Raw genomic sequence first — 27427 nt, 5'->3', positions numbered from 1 at the left:
CCACACGGCCTACAGGGATGAATGTTTGATATATTTACCTACCGATCGACAACCTCAAGAATGTTGGGGGGTCGGAATTCCCCAACCGTGGGTTGAACGGACCCCAGGTGGAGAAGGGCCCCTGTTGGACAGGCAGCGTAGTGAGACACCGTACGGGTTTTATTAACAGCGGTACGGTTGCTTTTTTTCTTTCTAACCGTCCTCTTAACACCAAATTTCAACAAAACCTGCTCGGAAAGACCTGGTGTCTATATACATGTGTGTCATACTTCGAAATTAGATCGCAACTCAAGCTTTAAACACGGTTCAAACGGAGGAAAATTTCGAACCATTTCGCAGCCACGCAGCCGAAATAAAGGATGGGAAAAATTCTAGGAATGCGCTCTGTATACATTTGCATACCGCGGCCGCATCTCCCGGTGCAGATTGACTGGGCCAAGAAGCGGTAGGAAGGGAGCAAACAAATCGGAGTACATCGCACACCGCAAAGACACCAGCGAAATAAAATCGTTTATCCGAAAAATGAAGGAAAAGTAGAAAAAATCTGTTCATCCTGATGATTGCTTAAACCAACAACGATCAGTGGTCGAAAAATTGAGCCGAAATTTTGATGGAAAATTGTGTGTGAAAAACACATCAACATCCATTTGCGTGTTTTGTGAGCTTCAAGTAGAAGGGGAGCACATTTCCAAGCCGGACCACCTTGTTTCCTCTCTCTCTCTCTCTCTCTCTCTCGGGAGTCTATTTCAATCGAATTTTCTTCGCCAATGTCGAAACTGGCTCAACGCCGCGTGCGTCATCAGGGCAAAATCTGGAGCGAGACCCGATTATGACCACCACCACCTTGGTGGTAATTTCCCAACACGGAACGCTGGGTTGGTGGTTGTGATCGAGACGCAGCAGCGAATTGTCTGCACGGGGTAAAACGTTTTTCCGCCCTGATCGCTCTTTTCTCAAGGGCACCCCATTAGTGGGGGTTCGGCATTAATGGTGGAAAAGGCAAAAACCTCATCAAAGGCTAAGCCTCAGTACGTCAATCGGGGATATGTTGAGTGTGGTTGGCGATGTTAAAGAAAGAAAGAAAAACATAACTTCAACAGAACTTATGTTCCAAATAATTGATATCATCTCCCATTCGGATCTGTCCGCTTAAATTGAGGAACACAATATGAGGTTCTTTTTGGTCTTAAAATTGAACTTCTTTTGGCAAAGACAAATCCTTACTATCCCATGCGTTCCACGTGCACACACAACTGCCGTTAGGGCACATAATTTCACTTTTCATTTGGCCATGTCCGAGATTTTCTTAACGCTTTTCCACACCACATACACACACACAACTCAAGCTAGAAGTGCAAATTGCCCGATCCTATCGGAACTGTCAAGAAGACACACGAACCGGCGTATGTCACTCTATGAGTGTGTGTGTGCGCGTGAGGGATGAGGTTGAAACCGCGAACCGCGAAGCAAAGACACCAGAGGAAGGCCACTGACGACCGACAACAGGCGGTCGGGTTGGTAAGGCGGAACCGGGAACACACACGCAACCAACGCACAAGATCGTCGTGCTGCTGCTTTCCGCTCGAGATATTTTTAGATGCTCTTAGCAAAACCCCACACCTAGAGACGCTCCCGCTCCCTTCCAAACGGTGCACACAACACACACACACACATACCCCCCGCGGCAGTGGAGATGCGACTCCAACATCCCACCACCCCATAAATTGGTGGTTGTAATAGCGAAAACTGGCCCTTCCTCTCCCTCTCTCACTATGTTCTGTACTGTGCGAGTTTGTGGTAGTAGTAGTAGTACTGCAACACAACGGGGTAGAAAAAGGTGGTGTATACTACAGCTACAAACCTCCCAGAAAAACCCAGAGATCGAGAAAGAGTCGGGAGGAGACGGACACGTTGTTCTCTGACGTCCCAAAAGGTACGCGCGCAATATCGGGAAATAGGGAGATATCGATCGCGCTCGTGCTTATTGTAAACCGCAGACACACATCTCCCCCCTCCAAACCACTCCCTCTTCCACCCTCACGGAGGTTGTGATGAAAGATTTCGTGCCGCTAGAGTAGCGCATGACGGGGAAGCGTAATTATGGGTCTCTGGTCCGTTTTGCTGCGTGTGCCGGTGCCCCGGTCGGAAATCGAACATAGGGCCGGAAACGGTTCACAAATCTCGGGACGATAATTTAGAACAAAACTGGCAGCGGCAAGCATAGAGACTGGTGCACACGTTGGCCAATGACGTGTGGTCCAACAGGTACGGCACTACGCCTCCGTGGGCGCACGCGATCGGAAGCAAACCCTGCAGTGGCCCTTTCGTACTGCTGCGACTGCCGCTGTGTGCGAGAGTGCATAATGAGAACCCGCAGCCTCTACTCGAGCCAGCGTATTGATGTATTTGCTTTCGCTTTTTTTTCGTTTTTTTCTCAGTCTCTTTCTCTCTCTCCTCGTCCAGCACAGCAGCGCGCGGTTGTCAATCAATTGGCTTAATAATTGTTGACGCTAATTAAAGCTTATTAAATTATCAGCCGCACGCACCGGGTGTACTACAGCAGCGCTTCCCGATTCTGGTGTGCGTGTCTGTGTGTAGTTTAATGATCGAGAGATTAAAAAAGTCAGGAAACAGAACAGTATGTAATAAATGCGTTCTGCTGTAACGGCGGTGCCCCGAGAGCACACCACATCTACTACTACTGTACAGCGCCGAGAGAGAGAAGAACCCTTACAAATGAGACAAGCGGTAGAACAAAAGCAAGTGACGTAATGTCATCTCGTTACCTATACACAACACACACACACACTCAGTGCACTGAGTGATAGCAACCGGATTGTCGATTAAAACACACACTCGAGATCGCGCAGTGGTCGTGTCAATGCCGAAAACGTTGACCTACGGGAGGTCACGATGCTTTCAGAAGCTTCTGCACCACCACTGTTGTTACGCCGTTCTAGGGCTTCCCGCGGTCGGGCTTCTCACAGCATCCACAGCCCCTGTCAGTAGCACGGCTAGCGGCTGCGTAACGATCAATTTTCATTTATTTGACGGGTTTTTTAGGCATCATTGCATTGCCCCAAAAGAAAAGTTCATCCAGCCGTCATCGTGTGCTACTTGATCCGCCCGCGTTGCGAGAAGCTGAAGCATCAAAATACAGTGACTCTCTAAATTTATGGTACAGTAGCAAAGAATTTGTATGTCAAGCTAACTAGCCTCATATATCATATATCAATAATTATGATAACTGCCCGTAAAATTACATTTGTTTGAACAGCCTTGTTGTTTTTATTGACAATTTGGTTGTCATTGTCTCATTTGAAAGTAGATGTATAAACACAAGATGGGAAATTTTATAACACATTTAGCTAAGATAATGAAATTGTATTTACATTGAGATTGATCGCAAAAGAATGGTCCAAGTGTACAAATTGGAACAATACCCATATTATTTCCCTTTCATTCTTATTCGTATGACATTTACAGAACTCTAATTGCCTATATAAGACATTTGTCATTCATTACATGTAGCCTGAGTTGGTGGGAAGTTTCTCCTTTTGCTTATTGAATTAATTAGATGATGACCTCGGAGGTGACACATTCACAAAGCTTTGGAATGGTAGTACCATACACATAGCTTGAGTATAGTAGTACCGATATTAAGTCTTGAAAACTGGCCAAAATAATTGCCAAAAAATCTGCGAAAATGTTGCGTGTACTAGTGCTAGATTTCATTAATCTTTCGTTGTGATTCATTTATATAAATCTTCAGTGATGAGAGATTCGAATCTTGAATCGATTCTTCAAAGAATCATGAATCTCTAATCCCAAAGGATCAATCTTCGCTTGGACCGTCTCCCCGTAGCAAAACAAATTATCCGGCTGCGTGGTATTTGCCAAGAAATCGGGAAAGCCTGTATTGATGATTCCTTAAATGAGTCCCCTGAAGAGTAGTGAATCTTTCCAGATATATGAATCTTTTGAAATTCATTAATCTTTCGAGATTCACGAGTCTTTCGAGGTTCACATTCTTGAACCATTTTATAGATTCATTCAATTTCATGAATCTGATTCAAATTTACCGAACACTACAACAGTGTACCACCATTTTAGTGAGCCACTGTAGTTTGCAGACACACAAGAAAGGATTCTCCAAACTGTCGCAACACGGACCCCAAAACAACTTGTCCAAGCGTGATCGATAGTGTAAGTGGCTTCTCAAAATTAAAAAAAAAAACCCCCCAATCACTCATCATCCCTTTAGGTCTGATGCAACAGGCGAAATAATAAAAATAAAACACCAACAACATCCGCACAAAACCACAAAAATGTATGCGAAAGGTAAATAATAATGACTGCAACCACTGCCACTGAGGGGCCCGTTGCATGTAGTGTGCAGCCGCACACTTGACACACGTTCGGTGACGTCCTCTCTTGGCTCGGCTTCCTGTGCTCGACATTTGGCTGTGCTGTGTCGCTCACGGTACCGGTTCGAAGTGTATCAAATGACAGGTGAGGATCGACAAACTCAGTGTAACTGGTGCGAAATAAACGAGAGGAGCGCAACAGAGCAACGACAGCAAAAAAAAATCACGTAGAACGCAGGGATTGAAACAGTGAACAAGATGCTGTTGCGAGAGGGTGGGGGGAAGAGTTTACGAGTGCCTCCGTTCGCCCGTGAGTGGATCAAAACCTTTTCAAGTACACCCGGCTGCTGATGACGTCTTTCGATGTGCGACGCACCGCCACCGGCAGGCCCGCTGCAAAACACGATACACCACCGCCAACCCGCTACACACGTCCATCTTTTCTAGAACCTCCCCGCGGCCCGTAGCGAAAGAATGGGATAAGCGCAGCCGGCGGGCCTCGCGTGGAATAGTAGCCGCGTTGCCGGAGCCAGAGAACCGCAACTATCCGCGAACCGCGAACACGCAAGGTTATGATGATGGGGAGCGTGCGCTGTAGTATGCCAGCCCAGCGCCATTCACCGAAATGCCTCGCGTGAAGTGAATCGCCACAGCAACTCCACCACAGCCTCCCAAGGGTGGGGAGAATACGATAAGCTTGCAGCGGAACTCTGACAAGTAAAGCGCTCTGGAGCAGAATAGGCCAACATGCTGCTGCTCACACTGGTGATCATGTTAAAACGAGCGTGATTTAGTGCGATCCTTTGAACCGTTTCCTCGTACGATTTGCAAAAAAAAACCCTGCGGTACGAACAGACGACGAACCCCGGTGACCCACTGCAAACAAGGGGGCCTGTGCCTTATTAACCTCCTCCTCCTTTAGCATGCCAAAGCAAAATCAGGCAATACTTCACATTATTTTGACAATAATTGTCATACTTAATTAGATAAAGGGTACAGGCCGGTTTCCCGTCACACCACCACCACGGCTACGCTCACCAAGCGGCGGCGGGGTCGCGGTTTCCGATGATCAAACGATCGTCGGCCCCCAAAGCGTACGCGTGGTTAAGTGCCATGTGTGTGTTTGTAGCCCTATGGAGACCCGAGAGTGCACCCCTGGGTCCTGTACGGACTGAGAGAGGCTACCTGCCTGATTTATATGCGAAAGCACCAACTCTCCACCCCAATAATGCGCCCTCGAGAAGGAGGGAAGCTGCTATCCCTCTGCTACAACTGTTACCACCACCATCCAGCAGCATGGTACACACCGCGCAAACGACAAGCCATCCGACGAGGACTCCGACGGGGTGCGCAAAACCGAAACACGTACGCAATAATGTCGTCGCACATACACACCCGATGGCGGCGGATTGCGCAAAACCGCATGGCGGCACAAGCGAGAACAGGCGAAGGAGGCCCCATTGTAGCCCAAACTTGCATCCCTCCTTTACACCTCCCTGCCTGCTTCATTTCCTACTTCTTCCAAGTGTTGTCCGCATGTGTGTGTGTGTGTGTGCAGCATTGCAAAAATGGCGAATAAATCACCTTCCTAACTACGCGCGCGCCACCAACAACCCTGACACCTTAATGGATATATACGGGAGGGCTGGCTGCTGCTAAAAGGAGTTTCTTCTTTCTTCTTCACGCTTTTCACCCATCCAGTTTCGAAGGGATGGGGGGTGGTTAAGCCTTTGGAGCGACTGCCTTGTTGTAATCGGCGCAACCGTGCTGTGAGTTCTCGCGTGTGGTGCAATGAAGGGTTTTTGAGGGTTCGTCGTTTCCCACACCTCGTCGACACAACGCGGGGCCCAGTGGTGTGCACGGTGGTATCATTGTCGACGGCCTCGAGTTATTCTGACCCATTTTCTGTGTGCCCGTCCGCCCATGAATGGCGGGGTACGAGAGATGTGCGGTTCGAGCACCGGAGCACAAAGAAAAGAGAGGAAAAAGGCGATTTGAACTGTATGCTGATACTGCAGGAGATTGATCCATTTCTTGCAAACAGACGACAAGGTAATGTTTGTGTCGGTGTACCGGAAGTTCTGGTTGGGGATGTATCTAGAACCGATTGATGGGTAGGATGGATATCTTCGAAACGAATCAAATTCTGATCACCACATTTCTGTCAAGATGTCTCTTTAGGGGGTTACTGATGCATTCTCCTCTCCAATATCCAACGCTCAACCAACCATAGGGAGGACAGCAACGTATTCATCATACGTACACACACACACGCACGTATCGCATTAAATGGCAGAGGCGAAACCGCACCCCAACTCCACGTTTACCGGCATTGCGTGTTGCCACAGCCAACAAAGAGGTAGAGAGAAGAAGGAACGGTTGGCTGATCTTTGGGCGGCGAAGAGGGCAACCAGTGCGCGCGTGTGGGCAAGGGCACGACGAGTGTTGAAATGATGCAAAATGAGAGTTTTATTAGCTAATTACGCCACCGCACACAGCAGATCTCCGCACTACCGGGTGGAGCAGCCTGGTTGGAGAAGGGAGCGGCAGCGGGCCTGATGTGGATGGTAATGGTGGTGGAAAAACGAGCTCGGTTAATGTGGTTCAGGCGTCAAAAAGCAGTACATCTCGTACACCCTGCGAGATATACAGCTTCTTCGGGGAAGCTCAGATTCTCCCTCTCTCTCTCCTTTTCTTAGACCATAAAGATCACGATAGCTACGAGGATTATGGGCCTGTAATCAAGCTCTCCTTCCTTAAGGCGCAGCATGCGCCATCGACGGTACTTCCACCTTGAGGAAATAATTGGCCATGATTCTAAGAGATACCACCAGAGATATGTACCACAGCGAAGTACTCTTTTGCTGGGTCCATAAAATGCAGACAGAGAGCGAGAGCTGGGGTGAGGTTAAGTACCATTAACTCCCATAGACGGCGCATTGCCGATCGGGGCTGTGCGTGATCTTCATCATCTGGAGCACAATCGCTTAACTACTTCCGGAGCATGATGCGAGCATGCGCACACGCGCAATTCATCGCCTTCGAAATGTTAACCTTCGACGCAAATCACGCGCCCGCCCGGGACAAGCTAAATATATTCCCAAGAAAGCGATGCGAATTTGGCTTATTTTGGGATGAGGATACTACTCGAGCATCGGAGTTTGTTCAGTTTTGATGCGGGAAGCTCTAAGCCTCAGCAAAGTGATGAAACGAACTTCTAGCAAGCATATTAATGGTATCTACAAAACATGCAGACGTATTCTGTTCTTGCAATCGAGTCTTCTTGATGTCCAAAAGATGATTGTTTTCCAGTTTATTTTGTATGAGCAGGTTCAGCTTGGAGTGCATTTCACAGACTCAAGTGGAATTAAATTCTGGCTATAATAAGGCCTATTAGTGATAGTATAAACGGCTCATTAAAACATAAACTCATACAACAGTACACATATTACTTAACTGAACGCAATTTTCGTTCCACATTCAATTCGATAGACCAACAGAAAGAAAAAAGATTGCGTGCGATCACTAACAACAAAGCTATAGAGAGGGGCAAGGGAGCGACACATAAAAATTAAACAAATCCAATAGAGCCACACAAACACGCAAACAGAAACCTCCAGGGAAGTAAACAGGGCATGTGGGTTTTAAGCACCACAACCATCCTCTACCACCGCCGGACCGTAACCAGATTCAATCGCGGAAAACACAACCAACCTCCTACCCTCCGCGGGTCCGTAAGGATTTTCCGGCGGATTACCATGATACGATATTGGTGTGAGGTGGGCAAAAAACATGCCAGAAGAGTGAGCAAGGAAAGGCCGAGTTCCAACCTAAACCCATTCTCCATTGGCACCGTGAGGGTGTTGGGTGTATTGTTTGAATACGGGCACGGCAAAGGGGCCGAGAACACAGCAACAACACCCACCACCGTAGCACCATAATCATAGTGGCTGGCTGCATGGAAAGTGGGAAAAACGAGGAAAACAGTGGCTCTCGTAGACGCAAGAGCGGGAACCGCATAAACCACTGTGTGTTGTGCTGTTGTTGTGCCTCGGTTCGCCTCGCGAAGGCGGCTGCAATAACAAACATGCAGTTATAACGGTAGCGCGCGATGTGGTGGGAGAGTGTACAAAACCACCGCACGTAGAAGAGCAGCAGCAACAACAAAAGCCTGCCCCCGTGCCCGAGCATAAAACAATAATTATGCTGTTGTTACTGCAGCACGGTTCTACTCTACTGCGCGGACACTTGCGCGCGGCGAACGCTTGGTGTGGCAATGTAGTGCAGGCAGGCAGCACCAGAAGCGTGTACTGCACTGCCCTGTGTCTGCCTTTGCCGAGTGCAATCCCCCTCGTTTAATGGTGCAGCTAGAAAGCCATGACGATGTAGAGCGGTAGCAGTGGGTAAGGTACAGGTAGAGGTTTGTGGATCGTGAATCACCGGACCGCAGATCGATCGGTCGCAACCACCCAAAAGAGGGACCGCGGAGTTTGCAATTTTCCAACCACGACCAACCATTACCGACCGCGGCGCAATGGTCAAGTGAAAGCGGCACGCTGGCGCAGAGGTTTTCTGGAATTCGTTCATCAAAACCGGTGCGCGGCGTGCGTCGATCGTTATAAACGAATCCAGATGTGGCCCCCCGGCCCGGTGCAGTTGACCGGTGCAGATCTCCTGGAATCGATTCGGATGCTAGACTACCGCAACAGTCGCTCAAACGGTTGGGGAGAGTTCACAGAAGCGCATTTGTGTGTTTGCGCTTTGCCATTCGAGCAGAACGCTAGATGGAACGGGAAGTAGACCGAGGCGAAGTAAGCGAACCATCACTATCACAGTGCGATCACGATCATCACCATCAGCCACCCTTCACCCTCGTGGATTATTCTGTAGAGTAGAGCCATGGTTGGCGATTTTTGGCGTGTGCATCACACATCCTATTCTCATTGCATGACGTACGATGGGTCTGCATATATTCAAGTTTTACGCCATGTCTCGTTGTTTCAATAGCGTATTAAGCGCGCCATAATCGTTAAGTGGTTTGTTTTATCGGTGACGATCGCATCTTTTTTCAATAAATATTGTCCTGATGATTTCAATATAAGTGAGAGCAGATGTTGCAGCACTCAAACACCACGCAATAATAACAACGCTACTTGCGTAGGACGCTACAGCGTGTGATGTAATGCGACAGTAACACCTAATCCGGTACGAAGGACCAAAGTTTCGGAGTTACGTTTTGCTACGTGTTGTGTTCGGATGGCCGAGAGTATACACAGTTTATATTTACACCGAACACGTAATAAACAATACACAATACTTTATTACACGATCAGCCCTTGCGTTCCCGACGGTGTCCCACGAGCGTCTGGCGCTCTCTCGTCTGCTAACCGCTCATCAGTCACTCAGTGGCTGCATACGTTCTTAACGCCGAATAAAGGGAGCCTTCCACTTCGTGACCACAACATCTCCCCCTTTTTAATAGCGTAGGTACGGATCGAACCGACGTGGAGCTCTTCTAGACCGAGAAGAGCGACGTGGTGAACGTTGATGCTGAGGAATGGATCGATGTGGGGGAAGAGATGGCGGCTCAGTTGGAGTCGCCACTGGCGGTGCAAGTTGTGTTGGATAAACATCTGGGAGCACTGATGGTGTAACGGGTATGCTCCAGGAATCCAATAATACATCCAACGGTAATGGATTGAAACGTTCCGTCATGGGACCCGGGCTGCTGAATGGTCCACGCCTTTTCAGTTGATTAATGTGTCTAATGACGCTGCGATGACCAGTCAGTACCTCGTAGGTAACATTTCCACGTTTCCGAATCACTCTTCCTGGAACCCAATGCCAATTGTTCCTACTATACGCCTTAGCATAGACAAGGTCATCACGCTCGAACGATCTTTCATTCCCTTCTCTAAAGTCATGTTGAATTTTCCTTGGGGGACGGAGTAAATCAAAACACGTTCGTATAGGTCGTCCAAACATAACTTCAGCAGGTGTTTTGTTTTGCTCTAACTGAGGGTTTGGCGTGGTTCGATATGTCTGTAGGAATAGGTCCAGTGCTTCCTGCAGCGGTGCTCCTCCTACTCTTATCTTGGTTAACGAGCGCTTAAACGTATCTACGAATCTTTCTGCCTGCCCGTTCGATTGCGGATGAAACGGGGCAGACGTAATGTGATGCACACCATTACTCAAACAGAACTCTGAAAACTCACCGCTGGTGAATTGTGTGCCATTGTCGCTCACCAGTGTCGTTGGCATACCGAAACGCGCGAACAACCCTCTCAAGATGCTAACGGTTATACGGGCTGTGATACTAGCCGTCCGGATGATCTCTGGCCACTTAGTATGCGCATCGACTACTACCAAAAAATAGTCTCCATCTATTGGGCCCGCGTAGTCCACATGGACACGCTCCCATGGCGTTGTTGTCTTCGGCCACGGCAAAGGATCAGCATGAGCAGGAGATTTTGCTGCCAGAGCACATGAATGGCAATTACTGACGAGATCGATGATGTCTTCATTTAACGACGGCCAAAACACATAGCTACGCGCAATCGCCTTCATGCGCTGGATACCAGGATGTCCTCGATGAAGCTGGGACAGACATTGCTTGCGTAGTTTCTCTGGTATTAACACTCTCTCTCCGACCAAAATACATCCTTCCACCGTTGAATAGTCCTCCTTCCTGCTGTGATAACGAGATGAATCTGCGCCAAGGGCAATGTTACGTGGCCACCCGTTTTTTATATAGTGATGCAACTTCCTTGCTATAGGATCACGATTCGTTTCTCGAGCGACCTCTCTAAAACTCAAGGGAAACGTAACTAAAGCGCTTGTTGCAATAGACTTTACATCCATCTCTAGTGCAACAGAAGCGATTACACAATCCTCATCCGGTTTATCATGCTTGTTAATTAGCCTGGAGAGTACATCGGCATTTCCGAATGATTCGGTGCGTACATATTCAATGCCGAAATCGTATGACAATAGCGTGAGCGCAAAACGCTGCAAGCGGTTGGCAGTGTAGACTGGGATCCCTTTTTTCGACCCAAAGATCCGCAGTAGTGGACGATGATCTGTCTGAAGCTGGAAACGCCTTCCAAATATCATCTTGTGGAATTTCGTTACCGCGAAGATGATTGCCAGTCCTTCACGATCTATTTGACTATATCCTTCTTCTGTTTTTGTAAGTGCTCTAGAGGCATGTTGAACCACACGTATGGTACCATTGGGAAACATGTGGCTAATAGTGGCACCAATACCTATTGATGATGCATCTGCCGATACTATTATTTTATGCCTTGGATCATAATGCGTTAACAACAAGTTCGATGATAGCAGGGATTTAAATCTTTCAAACGCTCTTTTACAATCGGCGGTCCATCGAAATTGTGCATTTGTTTTCAATAAGTTATCCAGTGGATATCGCAACTCTCTCATGTTTGGGACAAATCTGGCATAATAATTTATGGCTCCTAGAAAGGATCGGACGCCGCTCACATCTGTTGGTTCAGGAAGCCTTTTTATGACATCGATCTTCGCTGGATCGGGGCGCAATCCGTGGGTGTCGATGATGTAACCCAAATATCTTAGTTGCTGAACCTTAAAAGCGCATTTTTCCGATCGAATGCTGAATCCATACTCTTGAATTCTTTTCAAAACTGCCATTAAATTCGCTTCATGCTCTTGTTCAGTGGCTCCTCCGACAATGATGTCGTCCATGTAACATGACACTCCTTTTACACCAGCCAGCATTGTGTCGATAAGCTGCTGGAACGCTGCTGGAGCAATCTTAATACCAGGCGGCAATCTATTGTAGGTGAATAAACCTCGATGCGTATTGATGGTGAGTAAAGATCGGTAGGCAGGGTCGATTTCTACCTGTAAGAAAGCATCGGATAGATCAATTTTGCTAAATATTTTGCATTGCGATAGTCTAGCGAAGATATCTTCAGGTAATGGTAAAGGATACTCATGTTGCTGCAACGCGTCGTTTAGTCCAGTTGAGTAGTCCCCGCAAAGCCGAATGCTGCCGTTTGCCTTGCGGACGACGACGATAGGTGCTGCCCATTCAGAGTAATCCGTTGGAGATATTATGCTCATCTGCTCTAGTCGATCGAGTTCCTTGTCGACTAACTCCTGTACTGCATAAGCTACCGGTCGCTTTGGGCAAAATACTGGACGAACGTTTTCCTTCAGCTGCAGTTTTACACTAGCCTTTGTGCACAGACCCATGCCGTTGAAGACCTCTTGAAATCTCCGCTCAACCGTCTTAGAGTAATCCTCAGATGAAATATGCCTACAAAAAGCATCCATGGGGGTAGAACCAAGTGCGAACAGGTCTATTAAGTCTGTTCCGAGCAATAGTATGTCTGCCGGTGCTACTCTTAAAGTAGCCACATGAGTTACGCTTCCGATGGTAACATTCGCTTCAAACTCTCCTAACAGAAAGAGTCCGCTTCCTGATGCTGTTCTTGCGCTAACTGTTCGTTTTAGTTCAGGCTTTCCAAGACGTTGCCATACGTTTCGATTAATGATCGTTATATCAGATCCTGTGTCGAACTGCAATCGAGTGCTTACATTATTTATAAAAATATTGATATATTTTCGCCTTTGCTGAACATTAGTTGTATTCACCGAAACCACTCGTGATGAAAACTTGTTTCTGTATGTTGGGCTATCTGAATAACGTTTCGGTTTTGGACAGTAACCGTCTCTATGACCCTTTTTCTTACAGACACGACACACATTCGACTTAAAAGGACAATCACGCGCCCAATGATTTTTTCCACAAAGCCAGCAATTTCTTCCAGGTAGGGTTTGAGGACGCTTATATTCGTGCTTTCTGCTCTGGAAATTTTGGCGCTCAGAAAACTTTGGTTCGTCAGTTTTCTTTTGCACAGCGAAAACTTGTTCGGTTGCTGCTTTCTCGATCATAGCACTGTCTTTTTTTAAGTTCAAAATACGCTGGCAGTCTGCTGTTAAACTTTCCAGTGTTGTGTCGTTTCGGTCGTCGATCTTTCCAAGTAGACGTGTTCGAATCTCGACGTCTTCTTCGTCCCGCAGTCCGCATACGTATATCAGACACTTGAACTGTTCTTCAGTTAATTTTCCAATTTCAAAATCTACACAGGCTCGATTCACACGACAAGAATATGCCAGATAATCTTCGCTACGTCGTTTCATTAGGTTCAAGCATTTATAACGCCTATGCAACAATGACTCTTTCACTCCGAATAACGATGACAGCTTTTTTATCGTTTCGCTGAACGAAAAATCACGACAACTCTTTGGCAATATGAAATTGGCATATCTTTCATATTCTGCTGCGCCCAGTTTTCTTATGAGGAGCCGCACTTTTGCGCTATCATCCAGCCTTGAAGCATCTCGTTCAAACAAATCCTCATATCGAGCAAACCACGAAGCAAAGGTCATTTTTGCTTCCTCCTCGTAGTGGAACTCCTTTATGTGGTGCGATAAAGAATCGAGTACTTGCTCTGCAAAAGGTGCGGAAGTTAATACATTTTCTGGGGGCTTGGCAGTTGCCGAATTATTTTGCATTAATGTGAGTTGGCTTATCTGTTTCTGCATTAAAATGATCAGTTGCATCATTTGCTCCGATGACGCTGCTTGGTGCGATGACGTTGCTTGGTGCGATGACGCTGCTTGGTGCGATGACCCTTCAACAAAATTCTGCGATGGCGCTGGATTCTGGTATGCTGAGGGCATTGCACTTTGTAGATTTGGTGGCACTGCTACTAATGATGGCTGCTGCGGCTGCTGCGGCATACTTGCTGCACCGGGAACGCTGTACCAATTTTGCGATGCTCGACGCTGCTCTTCCGATGGGGGCTGATCTCCTGGGCTGTTCATTCTTCTCCGCTTCCGTAACGAAGGAATTGTTGCAGTACGCACAGAACACCCGATAAAACAAATTAAATACGACCCGAGACGCGGCACGATCACGCGACGCACATACACACGCGCGACGCTAGCACGAGAGTTATAGCAATGACTGACACACGCATAACACGTAAACTTTACTCGAAAAAAAACTCCCAAAAGTCTATTTTGTTTTCCTCGTCGCCACTGTTGTGTTCGGATGGCCGAGAGTATACACAGTTTATATTTACACCGAACACGTAATAAACAATACACAATACTTTATTACACGATCAGCCCTTGCGTTCCCGACGGTGTCCCACGAGCGTCTGGCGCTCTCTCGTCTGCTAACCGCTCATCAGTCACTCAGTGGCTGCATACGTTCTTAACGCCGAATAAAGGGAGCCTTCCACTTCGTGACCACAACACTACGTATGACGCTTTCTCCCTGTAGCAAACGAAATGAATTAAGTCAGGCTTTATAAAAGATGCTTCGAGCTCTCCGTTATACTTTCTACAATTAATCTAAAGCCATCAAAAAAATAATGTTAGCAAAAGGGGTATCGTGCTAAATGTTTAATCTGAAATTTGTTAGCTCAAGTAGGAAAACAATTATATCCCGTGTCAATGTAAATGTTCCAAGCTGTATTTTGCATGCTTGTAGGATAGTTACATTCCGGATTTCGACAAATGTTTGCAAACGATCTGGGAATCGTTATGTTTTCGGGCTGGAAACAGCTATAACATTTGTTTTTTTCAATTGTAAAAAACAATTAAAACATTTTCAACTACAACATTTTAATTAATGTAACGTTATTCGTACACAAGAACCTGCTCAATTCTTGTTTTTAATTCGAAATACATCTAGACTGAAATTCAAGGCCTGAGTTTGTTTCATGGTTTGTGCGATAAACGATCGTTGACAAATGTCAGACTGCATAAAAAAACACTACATGGAATCGTAAAACCCCCCTAAGGATTGCAATATTACCACCGCTTCATGGTCGATTAAGCTTCTACCCGAAAATCATTTTACAACACATGTTTACTCAACAACACTTTCTCTGGCAGGTTTCTGGCGGTTCCGATCCATCGATCGACTGCGTTCCCTTACTCAACAACATTAACACACACACACACGGACAAGCGAACGAAACTGTCTGTGCGATAAACACATCGCTCTACTGCTGCTCATAACCAGCCATCGTTGGCGGGGTAATGGATATAAATAAATTTTCAAATCGATTTTGGATCCCACCACCGCCAGACACCAGACACCATCGGCTTGTGCAGGGTTTGCAAAAATAAAATAAAAACCGGCCAGCCATCGGTGAAGCAGTGGAACTTGCTGTTTTTCATAACATCTCCACGAAACTAATTACCTTATCAGCGCACGAGAGCGCGCCATCTCGAGTGTGCATCTGGCACGCCAGTGTCTAGGTTGCCCGTGTGTGTGTGTGTGTCTTTCTGCCCGTGCAAAATGGCAAAACCTGATGTGCATGCAAAATCTCGACCGAAATGCAACAAATGAGCCTTCCCTCTTGCCATTGCCGACAGCCTCGGACGGCCATATGCATCAGATGAGCATCTCTCAGTGCCCGTCCGCTCGCGCTCGCAAGCATCGAATTAATTTTTATTTTATTTCATCGACTCTCGCGTCAAAAAAGGGTTTTCTGGCACGACACGGACCAAACACACACCATCATGATCACGGTCGAGTCGTTCGACGATCATTCGGCAGCGACGGCGCGACGCATAAAAAGCATTGAGTGAAAGGGAGGAGGAGAGCAAGATGTGTGGCGCGCGATCGTCAGCCCAACAACACAGCCCGCCGCCAATCACCAACTCCTCCTAGGTCGTCGTCTCGTGTTCTTTTGCGGTACATGGAGCAACGGAGCAGAGCAAGACGGAGACCGGATTTTAATGCGAATTTTGATATGTGTGCTATGGTTAATTTACGGTGCACCTTCCCCCCCTCGAGCCGAAGACGCTGGCCGTCTTCCCGGGGATGACTGAAAACGACTTCTTGTTCGCACTGCCTCCCAGGGGCGAGCGACAAAGGTGATGTCGGACCAACTGTCGGAGACGGAATTGTATCGAAAATATCGGCTCGTTTTTTGGTCCTCCTTTCGCCCGCGCACCAGCACAGTCCTGTGCACATCATTGAAAGCTTTTACTGTCACACACACGCACACTTACAATCGTTCCGCCCGCTTGTCGCGATTGGTCTTTAAAGAAATTTATGCTTTATTCAATGGCTCAATTCATTCATTCATCGCAGCTGACCTTTTGCATCCCCTGGGGCCCCACTGTCCCGGGGCCAAGCGACCGATCTTCGGACACACAAAACCGAATCCGGCAGGTATTGAATGGCACCGAGCGGTGGGTGGTGGTTGTGGTGGTCCCACCCCTCCTCGGGTGCATTATAATGCTGCGCTACCTTCTCTCTCTCTCGTGCCGTTGTGTGCGCTTTCCTGTAACGACGATTATTTGTTTTACTGTCGATTCAAGTAACCCCGGATCCGTCACGCAGCTTTATCGACGCCGCAAGCAGAGCGGGGTGTGATGGAGATGGTGCGGCTGCTGCTGATGGCAAAAAGGCAGGCAGGCAGGCAGCTCGATGTTGATGTGCAGCGTTTGACGAAGCGTGATCGTAAAAAAATATAATCGCTTAATTAGCTACTTTACTAGACATTATGCCCGACTGAAGGCGGTGGCAAAATACTCGATCGTGCACTTCAATAGATGGGGCAGGTTTACCTCTATATTGGGCCGACTCTAAGGTAACAATTGTAAAAGGTAGCAATGTTGTGCGGTAGATTAGTTGGCAAAAAAAAAAGATTTATTTTCATGTATAAGGCCAAAGTTGAAGAATGAAAGTGAACAAAAAAAAAAAACAAAATAGCAGAGCTATTAGTACTTCAAACTGCTTGTCAATTTGCGACTGAATATGGATAAGATACCGTATGTTAGCGTGTATAACGACCCCCTTTTAGGTCCAAAATGCCTAAAATCTGATTAATGGTTTCGATATACAAGGGTAGTATTGTTTCTATTACACCTGAGACATTCTGCTTCTGAATGAAGAGAGTTCAAGAGAGTTTTGTGTATTCCTCAAGGTACCAGAAAGCCTGTTTGAGCAAAAGTTTTCGCCCGTCCTGTCAAAAATTGACGTTTAAATTTGGTTATAAAAAAACAGGCTTTGAGACCACTTAGTCTACATACACTTTGATTCTAGATTCCATCACATGATCTCTTTAATACACCTTGGGGTAAATAAAAACACGACCTTGTTTTTTTTCCAGCAGGTACTCGAATCTAATTCTAGCCCAAGTGACATTTGCTCGAAATTGTTCTTCCATATCTGCTCAATTAGTACTCAATACGCCTGAAATAGTAGAGATGTGGGTGATCAAGTGTGTTGAAAGCGCCAAGATTTGGTGGGTTTCGTAAATTAGACTTGGCTACATGACCAACTATAACGATAGGAAACATCATTTCCTAGCGAATCTAGAAGAAAGCATCGAAAAAGCCGCAGCACAATTGATTTTAAAGGACTTTTGCTAAATTCACTTAAACTGATGCAGTTTAAGGGAAGTTTAAGGCTCCAGTTAAAGGGACTTCCTGGTTATTCTTGCTCTAAAATGTCAATTGGGCGCTTTAAGGCTAAAAATCGCAGTCTAGTTTTGTGTGTGGTTTTGTATGGAGTGTTGACATGATTTCAGCCGCCAACTGTCAAACTTCATACAAAGCTGACTAGCATCGTAAAAGGCTCCAATACTGTACTCCAAAAAACAAGGAAATGCATAAGCAAAAGAAAGATATATGGAAACTGAGGCAAATCTGAGGTTCTCATTGGTTCTTTAAATTGGTGATTCAAATTCTTAAAAATGAATCACTTAAAAGTCAAAAACTAATTTGCTCACAAAGTACCTTAATACTTGACTATTAATACTATCTGATCTTGTTTCTATCTGCTTCAAACTTACTTCTGTTTAAACATTTTTCATTCTCTAATTGCTGGCGCTACTGCTGTTATACGTAACGTTATGATTTATTTTCATGGATATATTTACTGTTATTGGTCGCCTATAGCTCACAGAAATATTTAAAATAAAAAAATGCAAATAAATAATAACGACGGTAAAACGATGCTGCTTGCTCCAAGATTCATAATAACCCAATGTAACATCAACCCATAATAACCATCAAACGCAAAACCGAACGAGATCGGTACTTCCGCCTGATGTTCGCATACACCACAGCGCAAACTTCTAGCAGATCTCGACTGTCCATCCATTTCCGTTGGCTCGCAGCCGATAGACCACACACACACACACACACACCCAAGGAAAACACCAGCAGCTCCATAAACAATTTACTTTGTTGCGTTGCGGCGTTGTGGCTAGCCGATCTTTCTCCCCCAACACATTTGCACACTTCAATACGGCCTGCTTTTAGCTTCCTCAAAACCCCCGCTGCCTTTCGAGCACGGGGGATGAGTCAAAAAAGGTTTTTCGCGCGTGCCGGTCGGACGAAATTAACCGAGGCAGCAGGGACGAGATCATGGCCAGCGGGCCACCATCTTCGTGAAAGTTGCCACACACCACGAAACATCCTGAACCGCCGAGGCCGAGGGCAAGGCAACAACAGCACACCGAACAACACGCACCGAGATCTTCGCGACTTTGCGGAAAATGCGTGCTATTCTTGTTTTCTGAGACAGCGCTAAAATTAGCAAACGAAAATCGCAAGCACTGAATTCGATCGGCTTGCCGCGCGAGAGCAGAACGTTGTCCTTTTTATTTTTCAAAAACCCTCTACCAAACAACACGTACATACTCACACAACGAGCGAAGGGTAATGAAATGTTTCTTCTTTTTTTAAAATCCCGTGAGAGCAATCGTGGGAAAAGTTGGAAAAATAAATTAAAATATTTGACCTACAAAACAGGAATTAATTATTAGATTTTTCTGCATTCCACAAAAAAATCCCACCAACGCCAGATGTAAACAAAGGATCTCCTTCTGTTTGAACGGAGTCAGAGTACATACAAAACAAAGAAACATCCACTTACAAAACACAAAAAATGCGCATGCCCGCACAGAGTGAAAACCTGGAACGGTCACTCGCAACACAAGACAGTGGTAGTGGTGAGTAACCGGGACCGGGAGTTCCGCGATGTCCTTTCGAGCCCTCCCATTTGCCGTGCACAACTTGTTCTGGCACAACTAACTACAGGCGGCGGCGTAAAACCGCGCGTGAATGAAAGCAAACCAGCTGTACGTGGCGGAAAGGCAGCGCAAGCGCTCACGCTCTTATTAGCCGGTGGGACGGTGGCGGGTAGTAGTAGTAGGTTCAAATAAAAGCCCACCAGCCCACCCCGCCAGCACAGCAAATCACAGGCCAAAACAACAACAAATCGGTGAGCTACGCGTTGGCGGCATCCACTAAGGTGTGAGTGCCTATGTTTACCTCACATACACACACGCAAAATTGCGCGACCAACGCGCTAAAATGCATTGTAAATAAAGGAAACCCTTTTGCTGGCCTTATCACTAGCATAAGCATGTTCGTAAGGTACGGGGGGAAGACTTTTCACTGTCAGTGTAGTGCTGCTACATTCTACCTCGATTCTAGAGTTTAATTTATGTACACAATTGCATTGAAACATTTAAAGCAGTGCGCCTCACAACACAGCATACTGCAGGACACATTGGCAGAAGGGCGCAATAGGTCATGCTGGGTCGTTGAACTCAAACATTTCATGATTTTGCTTGCAGTGAACGTCGTGGGCCTTTTTTCGCTGCAATTTTCTCGTCGTGCGTGACACATAGGTTGCACAGTAGCAATATGTGGGGTGGCGAACGGACACAATTTCATCCAATTTATGCGTTTGCTTATTTAAAAAAAAAACAGATAAATGTTAGAAAAATTATGTTAAATGTGTACTATTCAGTTGCCTTGGACAGTGATCCTTCACAGTCTGCCTGTATGATTGCATGAAGCAGTGCCTGACTCATCGTATATCAGTGGGATCGTTGTACAGCGGCTGATAACCATTGTTTTCCTCCCATTTCCTTTATGCAATCAGCGCAGTTCGGGAATGTAGACAAGCTTATCATCGATAAGCAAAACCCAAACATTCGTCTCCAAGGTGAAGGGACACACTTAGTTGCATTGACAGGAGTGCTTATGGCTCTCTGAACGCTTTGCATCAACTCTTGGCATACCCTTAACGTAATTTTTGAACATGTAAAATCGACGTTCCACCATCCACGATGCGCAATGAGAAATAAATTTGCTCTTGCTGGATGATGAAAGGGTTTCATCTAGCAGCCATTGAAACCATCCGTTGCTACTGTGCAAATTGTGTCTCTCTAATGAACTATGAAATCACACACACACATATAACGTTCTAGAAGAAAATAGGAAACAATGTTTTAATCCCCCTCTTCGGGCCAGCAACGCGGCCCCCACTCACCTGATGCAGCGCGGTCAGCCCGTCCACGTTGGCCGTATCGATGTCGGCCCCGTTCTTGAGCAGCCACTCCACCTCCTCCTTGTCGCCGGCCACGCAGGCCGCCAGAAAGATGCAGCCGGACGAGAATTTGATGCGCCGCGACGAGGGGCTCTTCGGCGCGCCGCTCAGCTTTTTGTTCATCTCCGACTCCTCCCAGCGCTTCAGCTGCTCGGCCCGCTTGTACTGGGCCGAGGTGTTCCGGTTATCCAGCGACATGTTGAATCCTTTTCACTGGCGCGCGCACAAACACACACACACACACACTAACAATTGCTTACACACGCAAAAAGTGGAAAAAATGCTTAAGCGCCCACTGTGGATCTATTTTTCTCTTCTTCTTTTCTCTAATTTATCTCACAAACCACAATATCTCAAAGAGAGCTTCTTTGTTGCACAAATTCTTCAATTCACAAATTCAAACACACACACACTAAACATTCACACAAATAGAGACACACGGCACTCGTACGGGGATCGCCCTTTTTTCTTGTCGCGGCTCGAATGCGTGCAGGCGATTTCAGTAGTTTCCGAAACGCGGCTTTAAAGAACCTTTTCCTTATGGTTCGGGGATAGAGCGGCGCACCAACCAACACTCCGAAACACTACCGCCGGTGGCGCTCGTTGCCAAGGGAGGCTGCTGCTACTGCTGCTGCCCGTCGTCTAGCGACTACCAACAGCGACACATCCGAAACCATAAACGCACACATCACCTTCCGGCCTTTGCGCTCGGGGGCATACAACCACCAACCCACCACCACCGCCTAGTGGTGCCACAGCGGCACACAGGTTTGCACACGCACACGCTGCTGTGTTCTGTGTTCCCCCAAAAGGTCAATTACTATACAGGCCTGCCCGGATGGCTGGATGCTGTCGCGTTGAGCGAAAGACGCGCGCACGGGGTGAGTACCTTCTTCCAGAGGTTTGAGGTTGTTCCTTTTTTTCGGGGGTATTTTAACGCTTCACAACGTGGGTTTGCTAAAATTAGAGGGAAAAGGAGAGTGTTTTAAAAATCACCGCGAAATGGAAAGTGAAATGCAAAGAAAAACAATAAATTGGTGTTAAAAACGGAAATCTCTCTCCAGTGCTGCTGTGTGCTGTGGGCTCGGGGCCCTTGAGAGCTAAAGCGAAACAGTCCCTTTTTCTGCTGTCTGGCCCATCGCAGTAGGCGCCACACCTGATAGCGGTGAAATGCATCTTCCTTCCCCTGCACAACATTGTCCTCCTCTCCATCCGAAAAACAACGTCACGTTCCGATAGTGAACGGTGAAGGACGGTACCGTTGAATGCTGATCCACTCAATTGTGTGTGTTTACTGGTCGTGCAATTGTGCGTATTACCTTCACATGCACTCGCAGGACACTCAAACACTGTGCTTCCTTCTTGGGATGCAGCAAATAAAAACAAAAAATCTGAAACTTTGCATTTTCGTCCGATAGAGTTTGTGTCAATTTCAAACCCTTTTTTTACCACCCCCTGTGTTGCCTCAGACACAAGGGGACAGGGACATAGCAGACGATAACTTTTTGCCGTTTCGGAACCGACCGCGCGTATTTGCGCGTGTGTGTGTGTGTGCGGGGTATTTTATTTTATTTTATCTTGCCCAACGGCGCACCACCAGCGCGCGCGTTACATAAATCCAAGTGACCAAGTGTTCTCTCTGTTTTTTCCACCATCCTCATCCCCCTGTTTCTCCTCCATCCTTCTCTAGCACTGGTGGTGTCTCGCCCATGTGTGTGTGTGTGTGTGATGACTGAAATAAAAATAATTTTTCACATCTCGCGTTTAAAACGCCATCTCTCAAGGGCCCCGCCACGATCGGGCCACAGAGAACCGTGTGGCGGAGCGGTACACACATACAGTGCGTACGTATCACACACACACGCACACACACATGGATACACAGGCGCACACAGGTATGGGCAACTGTTCGCGAACGCACATCAACACACACACGCGCGCGTACACACACACACAGGGGGAGAGAAGATCACCAATCGAGTATGCATATGATTCCGAGGGTTCCGCGACAAACACAATCCATCTCCCCCCCCCCCCCCCCCCCCCCCCCCCCAGAGCGGCGCCCCCAAAACAGTGAGTGACGTGCAAATTGCAACCGAAATCCCTTGATCCGATCACGACGGAACAGCCCGGCCATGGTCAAAATGCCCTTTTTCTGCGTCAACAAAAAGCAAAAAGCAAAAAGCGATTCCTTCTCCAGAAGGGGGCAGATGCACTTCACCAACATTCTCGCTTCTCGCTCACTCACACACTCGCTCTTGCTCGTTCACGCTCACTAGCCTTGCGCATCGGGTTGGAAACTGTGGCGGATTCCGCCACATTCGCTACACCACACACCAAATGCTAAAGCACAGACACACACACACACACACTGCACGCATCGCAGCCAGGCCAGTGAAAGATTCCACACTTGTTGGGGGGCGCGCGCACACACAGAGATGGATGTCCCGTTTTCACCCCCGCCCTTTTGCCGTGAGCCACACGCAGCAAAGAGAAGGAAGAAGAAGAAGCAGCAGCAGCAGAAAAAGAAGCAGGTTGCTGAGAAGAAGAGGAAAAAAACCGTCCTCCTCTGATTTCTATTTAAGTACGCACACACGCGAGAACGCGGAATGGGAGCAGCACACAGCAGCACACACGGGCGCAAAACGATGTCGAACGACGCGACAACGACGGCGACGACGACAACGACGAAGAAGCAGGCAGGCAGGCTGGCTGGCTGGCTACACACAACGCGCACAAAAAAAAAGCCCCACTGTTGTAGCGGGGCTTAGGGAGACGACACACAGAACAGATGAAAAGGAGAAGAAAAAAAAAAGAGCTACAGATATATCCAACCTCTCAGCCTTGGCTTTGCTGCGGCGCGCCTTGCAACACCAACTTTTCGCAGCACAGCAGCGGAAGAGCACGGCAAACGTTTGCGGCCGTTGCGTAGTGTCGTTGCGGCACGAACGACGGTCGACGAATCCACGCGGCTGCGGCTACGGTGTGCGTGTGTGCTTTTTCCTCCGGGGGCTACGCTGCGTTCACTGTGCGAAATTTGCCTTCACGAATTCACATTTCTTGTGCTCGCTCTCTCTGCTGCTCGCTTGTCGTACATCCACCACGTACCAGAACGTTCGGCAGGTTCGGCCATCCAGGTGCCCGTTTGACAGTGCGTTGACGTTTGACGTATGAGCTCCGGGTACAGTGCATTGCTAATGTCCGCACAGGTTTTGATTTTTCACGCGTAAAATACATGCAAAAAGACTGTAGAAAAGGTAAATTTAATTATATTTAGCATCAGAAAACTGGATAACAAAGCTAACTAGCGTGTCTAAAGTATGTTACAAAAAGGCCACAAACATCCCCTTTCTCAATAAAACAACATGGTGGATGACAATGTTGCACGGTCTAGCCTGAACCAATTGCGTAAAAACGCGTTGCGTGACATTTTGACACATAATCGATCAGTTTGCGATGCAGTGCGGTAGGGGGTACGAATGTGCAAGAGAAAAATTGTTTGATTTTTTTTTATTTGCACAACAATTTGGATAGTTTGCAAAATTATACAAATTATCAAACATTTTGTACAATTAACTTAAATCATAATGAAAACATGCTTTTAATCGTTTTTTTTTCTTGTTTGACTAATCATTGCATTTGGTTCATGTCTGGGGGAAATCCAATAGATGGCGCTAGTAATGATTATGAACAAGTGACCGTTATTTTAAAAGTGCTCATATAGTCATGGTCAATTTACTTTAGTTTTTCTTTCTCATTTTTATTATTCTCCGTTTTGAAATGAAAATAAGAAGCTTACGGAAATGTGACCAGTAGAAATCTGTAGGGTCTGATTTGTAAATGTATTGGTTTACTACCCATCAATAACGTGTGGCTCCAAAGCAAAATTGAAAAATAAGACCGCAGCAAGGTGGAATGTATAATGAGGTGTAGTTATAGCGGTTTTGGCGATCCCCCCCCTGGGCTCCGATTTTGACAGATGGTTTTCCGCTTGTATATGTATTGATGGATTGTTTACGTTTTGCATGGTTAATATTTGGTGGAGATCAATTTGGGTGAATATTTTAGTTTGTTAGGACGCTGCCCGTGATTTAAAATGGAAATTTTCCTTCGAGAACTTGAAGCGTTCGCCAAACGCGGAAAACTAACTGTCAGTTTTCTTCGTCGATTCTTCTTCCACCTAGCTGTCAAAACGGGCTTATAACTTGACCTGATATCTTTACGGTCCTTGGACCGCAGAAATTTGTTAGCAACTTTACTGACGTTTTATTAATTTCAGTTCTCCTCGTATCACCATCAGCTGGTTTTCTGGTTCGAACACTCCAATCCATCGTTACTTTCAAACCCCCTACATCATCTATCACAGTACAGTGTGTGCGTGTGTGTCGTCATACGTGGCTGCAGTGAAATAAACGGAGCAGTAAAATAATGTCTCACCCTTCAATAAAATCACACCACACAGGTTTATGATCGCCCATGACGCAAGTGCACCAAATATCACAGATCAACTTCCCACTTTCGGCCCTGTTCCCGCCACTCGCTCCCTTCCGGCAGCGCTCGATGCGTTCAGCAATTTGCACTATCTCGCTAAACTAATCGCCGTACTACGGCCGCATCCTCCGTCCATTGGCACTCGATGCGGGCACGCCACATTTGAAGAAACAGTCGCAACACGAACCCGACCAGCAAGATCATCACCAGGAAGCAAACAAGCAGCAGGAAATCGATTCCCACCGATGAGCCAGCCGATGGCACGTGCTGGATAGCAATGTCCTGGTCGGAGGGCTCTACCACAGCAAGGAGTTTGCTCGATGACACGGAATCGCCGTCTCCAAAAGCCATGATTGGGCTGGCTTGTGTAAACTGTTGACACGCTGCCCGGACACTGCGAGACGGCACTTCCACGGTTGGACACGGTCGTTCCAAACTACGAAGACGATGAACGATGATAACCTATCAGCGGGAGCGTAGCACTTGAGACAACAATCGAGACTATCGGCTGTAGATTAAATTAACACGTTTATCATCCGGTGCGAATGGCCCTTCCGTCAGAGCCGGATTGCCTTACCGTTGTGTGTTAGTGTTACGCGCCTCAGCCACGTAATTGGGACTGATATCAAATCGCAGCTTTTCGCATTGCCAAAGGCGATTACACTCACCACAACACTCAGCGCTCGTCTTCTGCGCGCTAAGGGTTTTATTTTTAATTAAACATGACATTTTTCCGCTTCCCACCATCCCTCCTCGTAAGATAGTAGAAATCCTGGTTATCTTTCTAGTACCAGATCGTTGGCTTGGATCAAACGACCCGTTGTTATCGGTGATACAGATTCGCTTCAATGTCGTCACTGTCCAGTGTAATGATGATTGATTGATTGACTTCATGGAGATACATTGGATTTTGTTTTTTTATGACGCATATTGGCTGGCCCATCTTGCAAAGATTGGAAGGTTACTTTAGAAACGAAATTTATTGGTTTACGATTAAAGTAAAATGAATTTGTAGTTAACCTAGCGCCGATCTCTGCTTGATCTGGCAGTCGTTTTAGAGGGTTTTTTTTGCTAGCTGAAATACTGGGTCTAACAGTTGAACAACATGCATATCTGAGGAGATTATGGGCTAGTAAAACATTCTCAGCCAGTGGCAGGCAAAGGCTAGTTCAGGTCCTAAGTGATCACATGTGCACAGATAACCTGATGAAATGCCGACCAGTGACAGGCAACTACGACATCTTCCGAAGAAACCTCCTACTACAGTAAGCTAGACCATGCCAATCCTAGCCTACTCAACCGTATCCAGACATTACTATTCCTGGTTTTAAAGAACGCTTTAAGGGACTTCAATCAACGCGAAGCGTAAACAATAGACTTAACCGGTGGCGTAAGCGGCAAAGCAGACCAGATGAACACAGTTACAGAGGAGTAGACGACAAAAGACCCGTCTCATCTCTAATTTCTAGAGGCGATTAGAGATCTCCACATGCAACTGAACAGCCAAAAATTGGTTTGCACCGTATGACTATCTTCAGAGCTTTTCGGTTTTCAGGGTGTTGTGAGGTTTACCAAAATTATGTTAAAAAGCTGGTTAAAAAGTACTAGAAACAGGGCTAAAATGTGGTAATAGTGAATGCTGGTTAACTTTACCCCCCTGAAGTATCAGTACACCGAGTTCATGGAGGCTTAATCGAGTTCATGGAGGCGACCATTTTTGTAGAATTTGGCTCTTTTGGTCGCAAAGTTTGCCCTGGAAGGTGTCTTCAATAGGTGGCTCGATTTGTACAATCGGCTCCTTCATTCCCAGTTCTAAGGGAAATCAAAGGCAGAGAACAAAGTAGCCACGGATCGGAGAACGATTGGCAGCATAGAAATGCCGAAGGGACTGCAAACAACTGCAAACGGGATATCGTTGATGATGGTGATGCGGGCTACTTTCACGCAATCATTACGCTGTATTGGGATAAAGCAATTCAGATTGGCTGTGTCTAGTCGCTTAAATGATAAATTATTTCTAATTTAATATCTATTGGCTTTTCTAAGTTCAACAATTTTTTCATCTTTTTTGTTGAAATTTAACATAATAAACAAAAAAAAAAGAAAAAAAAAAGAAATCACGGGAAAAAGCAAACGTCAGCTG

At 46.6% G+C, this 27427-nt stretch overlaps 1 protein-coding gene and 1 long non-coding RNA gene across 27 annotated transcripts in view; both read right to left on the bottom strand.

Annotated features, from left to right (window-relative positions):
* The window catches only part of LOC1277253 (protein phosphatase 1 regulatory subunit 12A), a 78709-nt gene extending 54756 nt beyond the window's left edge, over positions 1-23953 (bottom strand). For all 26 annotated transcript variants that reach the window (XM_061649073.1, XM_061649076.1, XM_061649090.1 and 23 more), the window contains exons 1-2: positions 23629-23953; positions 20737-21750 (exon numbers count right to left, since the gene is read on the bottom strand). In XM_061649073.1, the coding sequence (XP_061505057.1) occupies positions 20737-20991 (255 nt within the window). In that variant the 5' untranslated portion in view covers positions 20992-21750; positions 23629-23953. The remainder of the gene's footprint in view (positions 1-20736; positions 21751-23628) is intronic.
* A 1082-nt stretch (positions 23954-25035) lies between these two features.
* Positions 25036-26198, bottom strand: LOC3290205 (uncharacterized). Its single transcript, XR_009764814.1, has 2 exons — positions 25862-26198; positions 25036-25792 (listed from the first exon to the last, which is right to left on the bottom strand). It is a non-coding gene; the product is annotated as an uncharacterized LOC3290205 (long non-coding RNA).
* Between the last annotated feature and the right edge of the window lie 1229 nt (positions 26199-27427).

Source organism: Anopheles gambiae, chromosome 2 (assembly GCF_943734735.2).
Source record: "Anopheles gambiae chromosome 2, idAnoGambNW_F1_1, whole genome shotgun sequence".
In the NCBI taxonomy this organism is placed as follows: domain Eukaryota; kingdom Metazoa; phylum Arthropoda; class Insecta; order Diptera; family Culicidae; genus Anopheles; species Anopheles gambiae.
The sequence above is the reverse complement of the archived record's forward strand: the minus strand, read 5'-3'. Positions and strand labels throughout refer to the sequence as shown.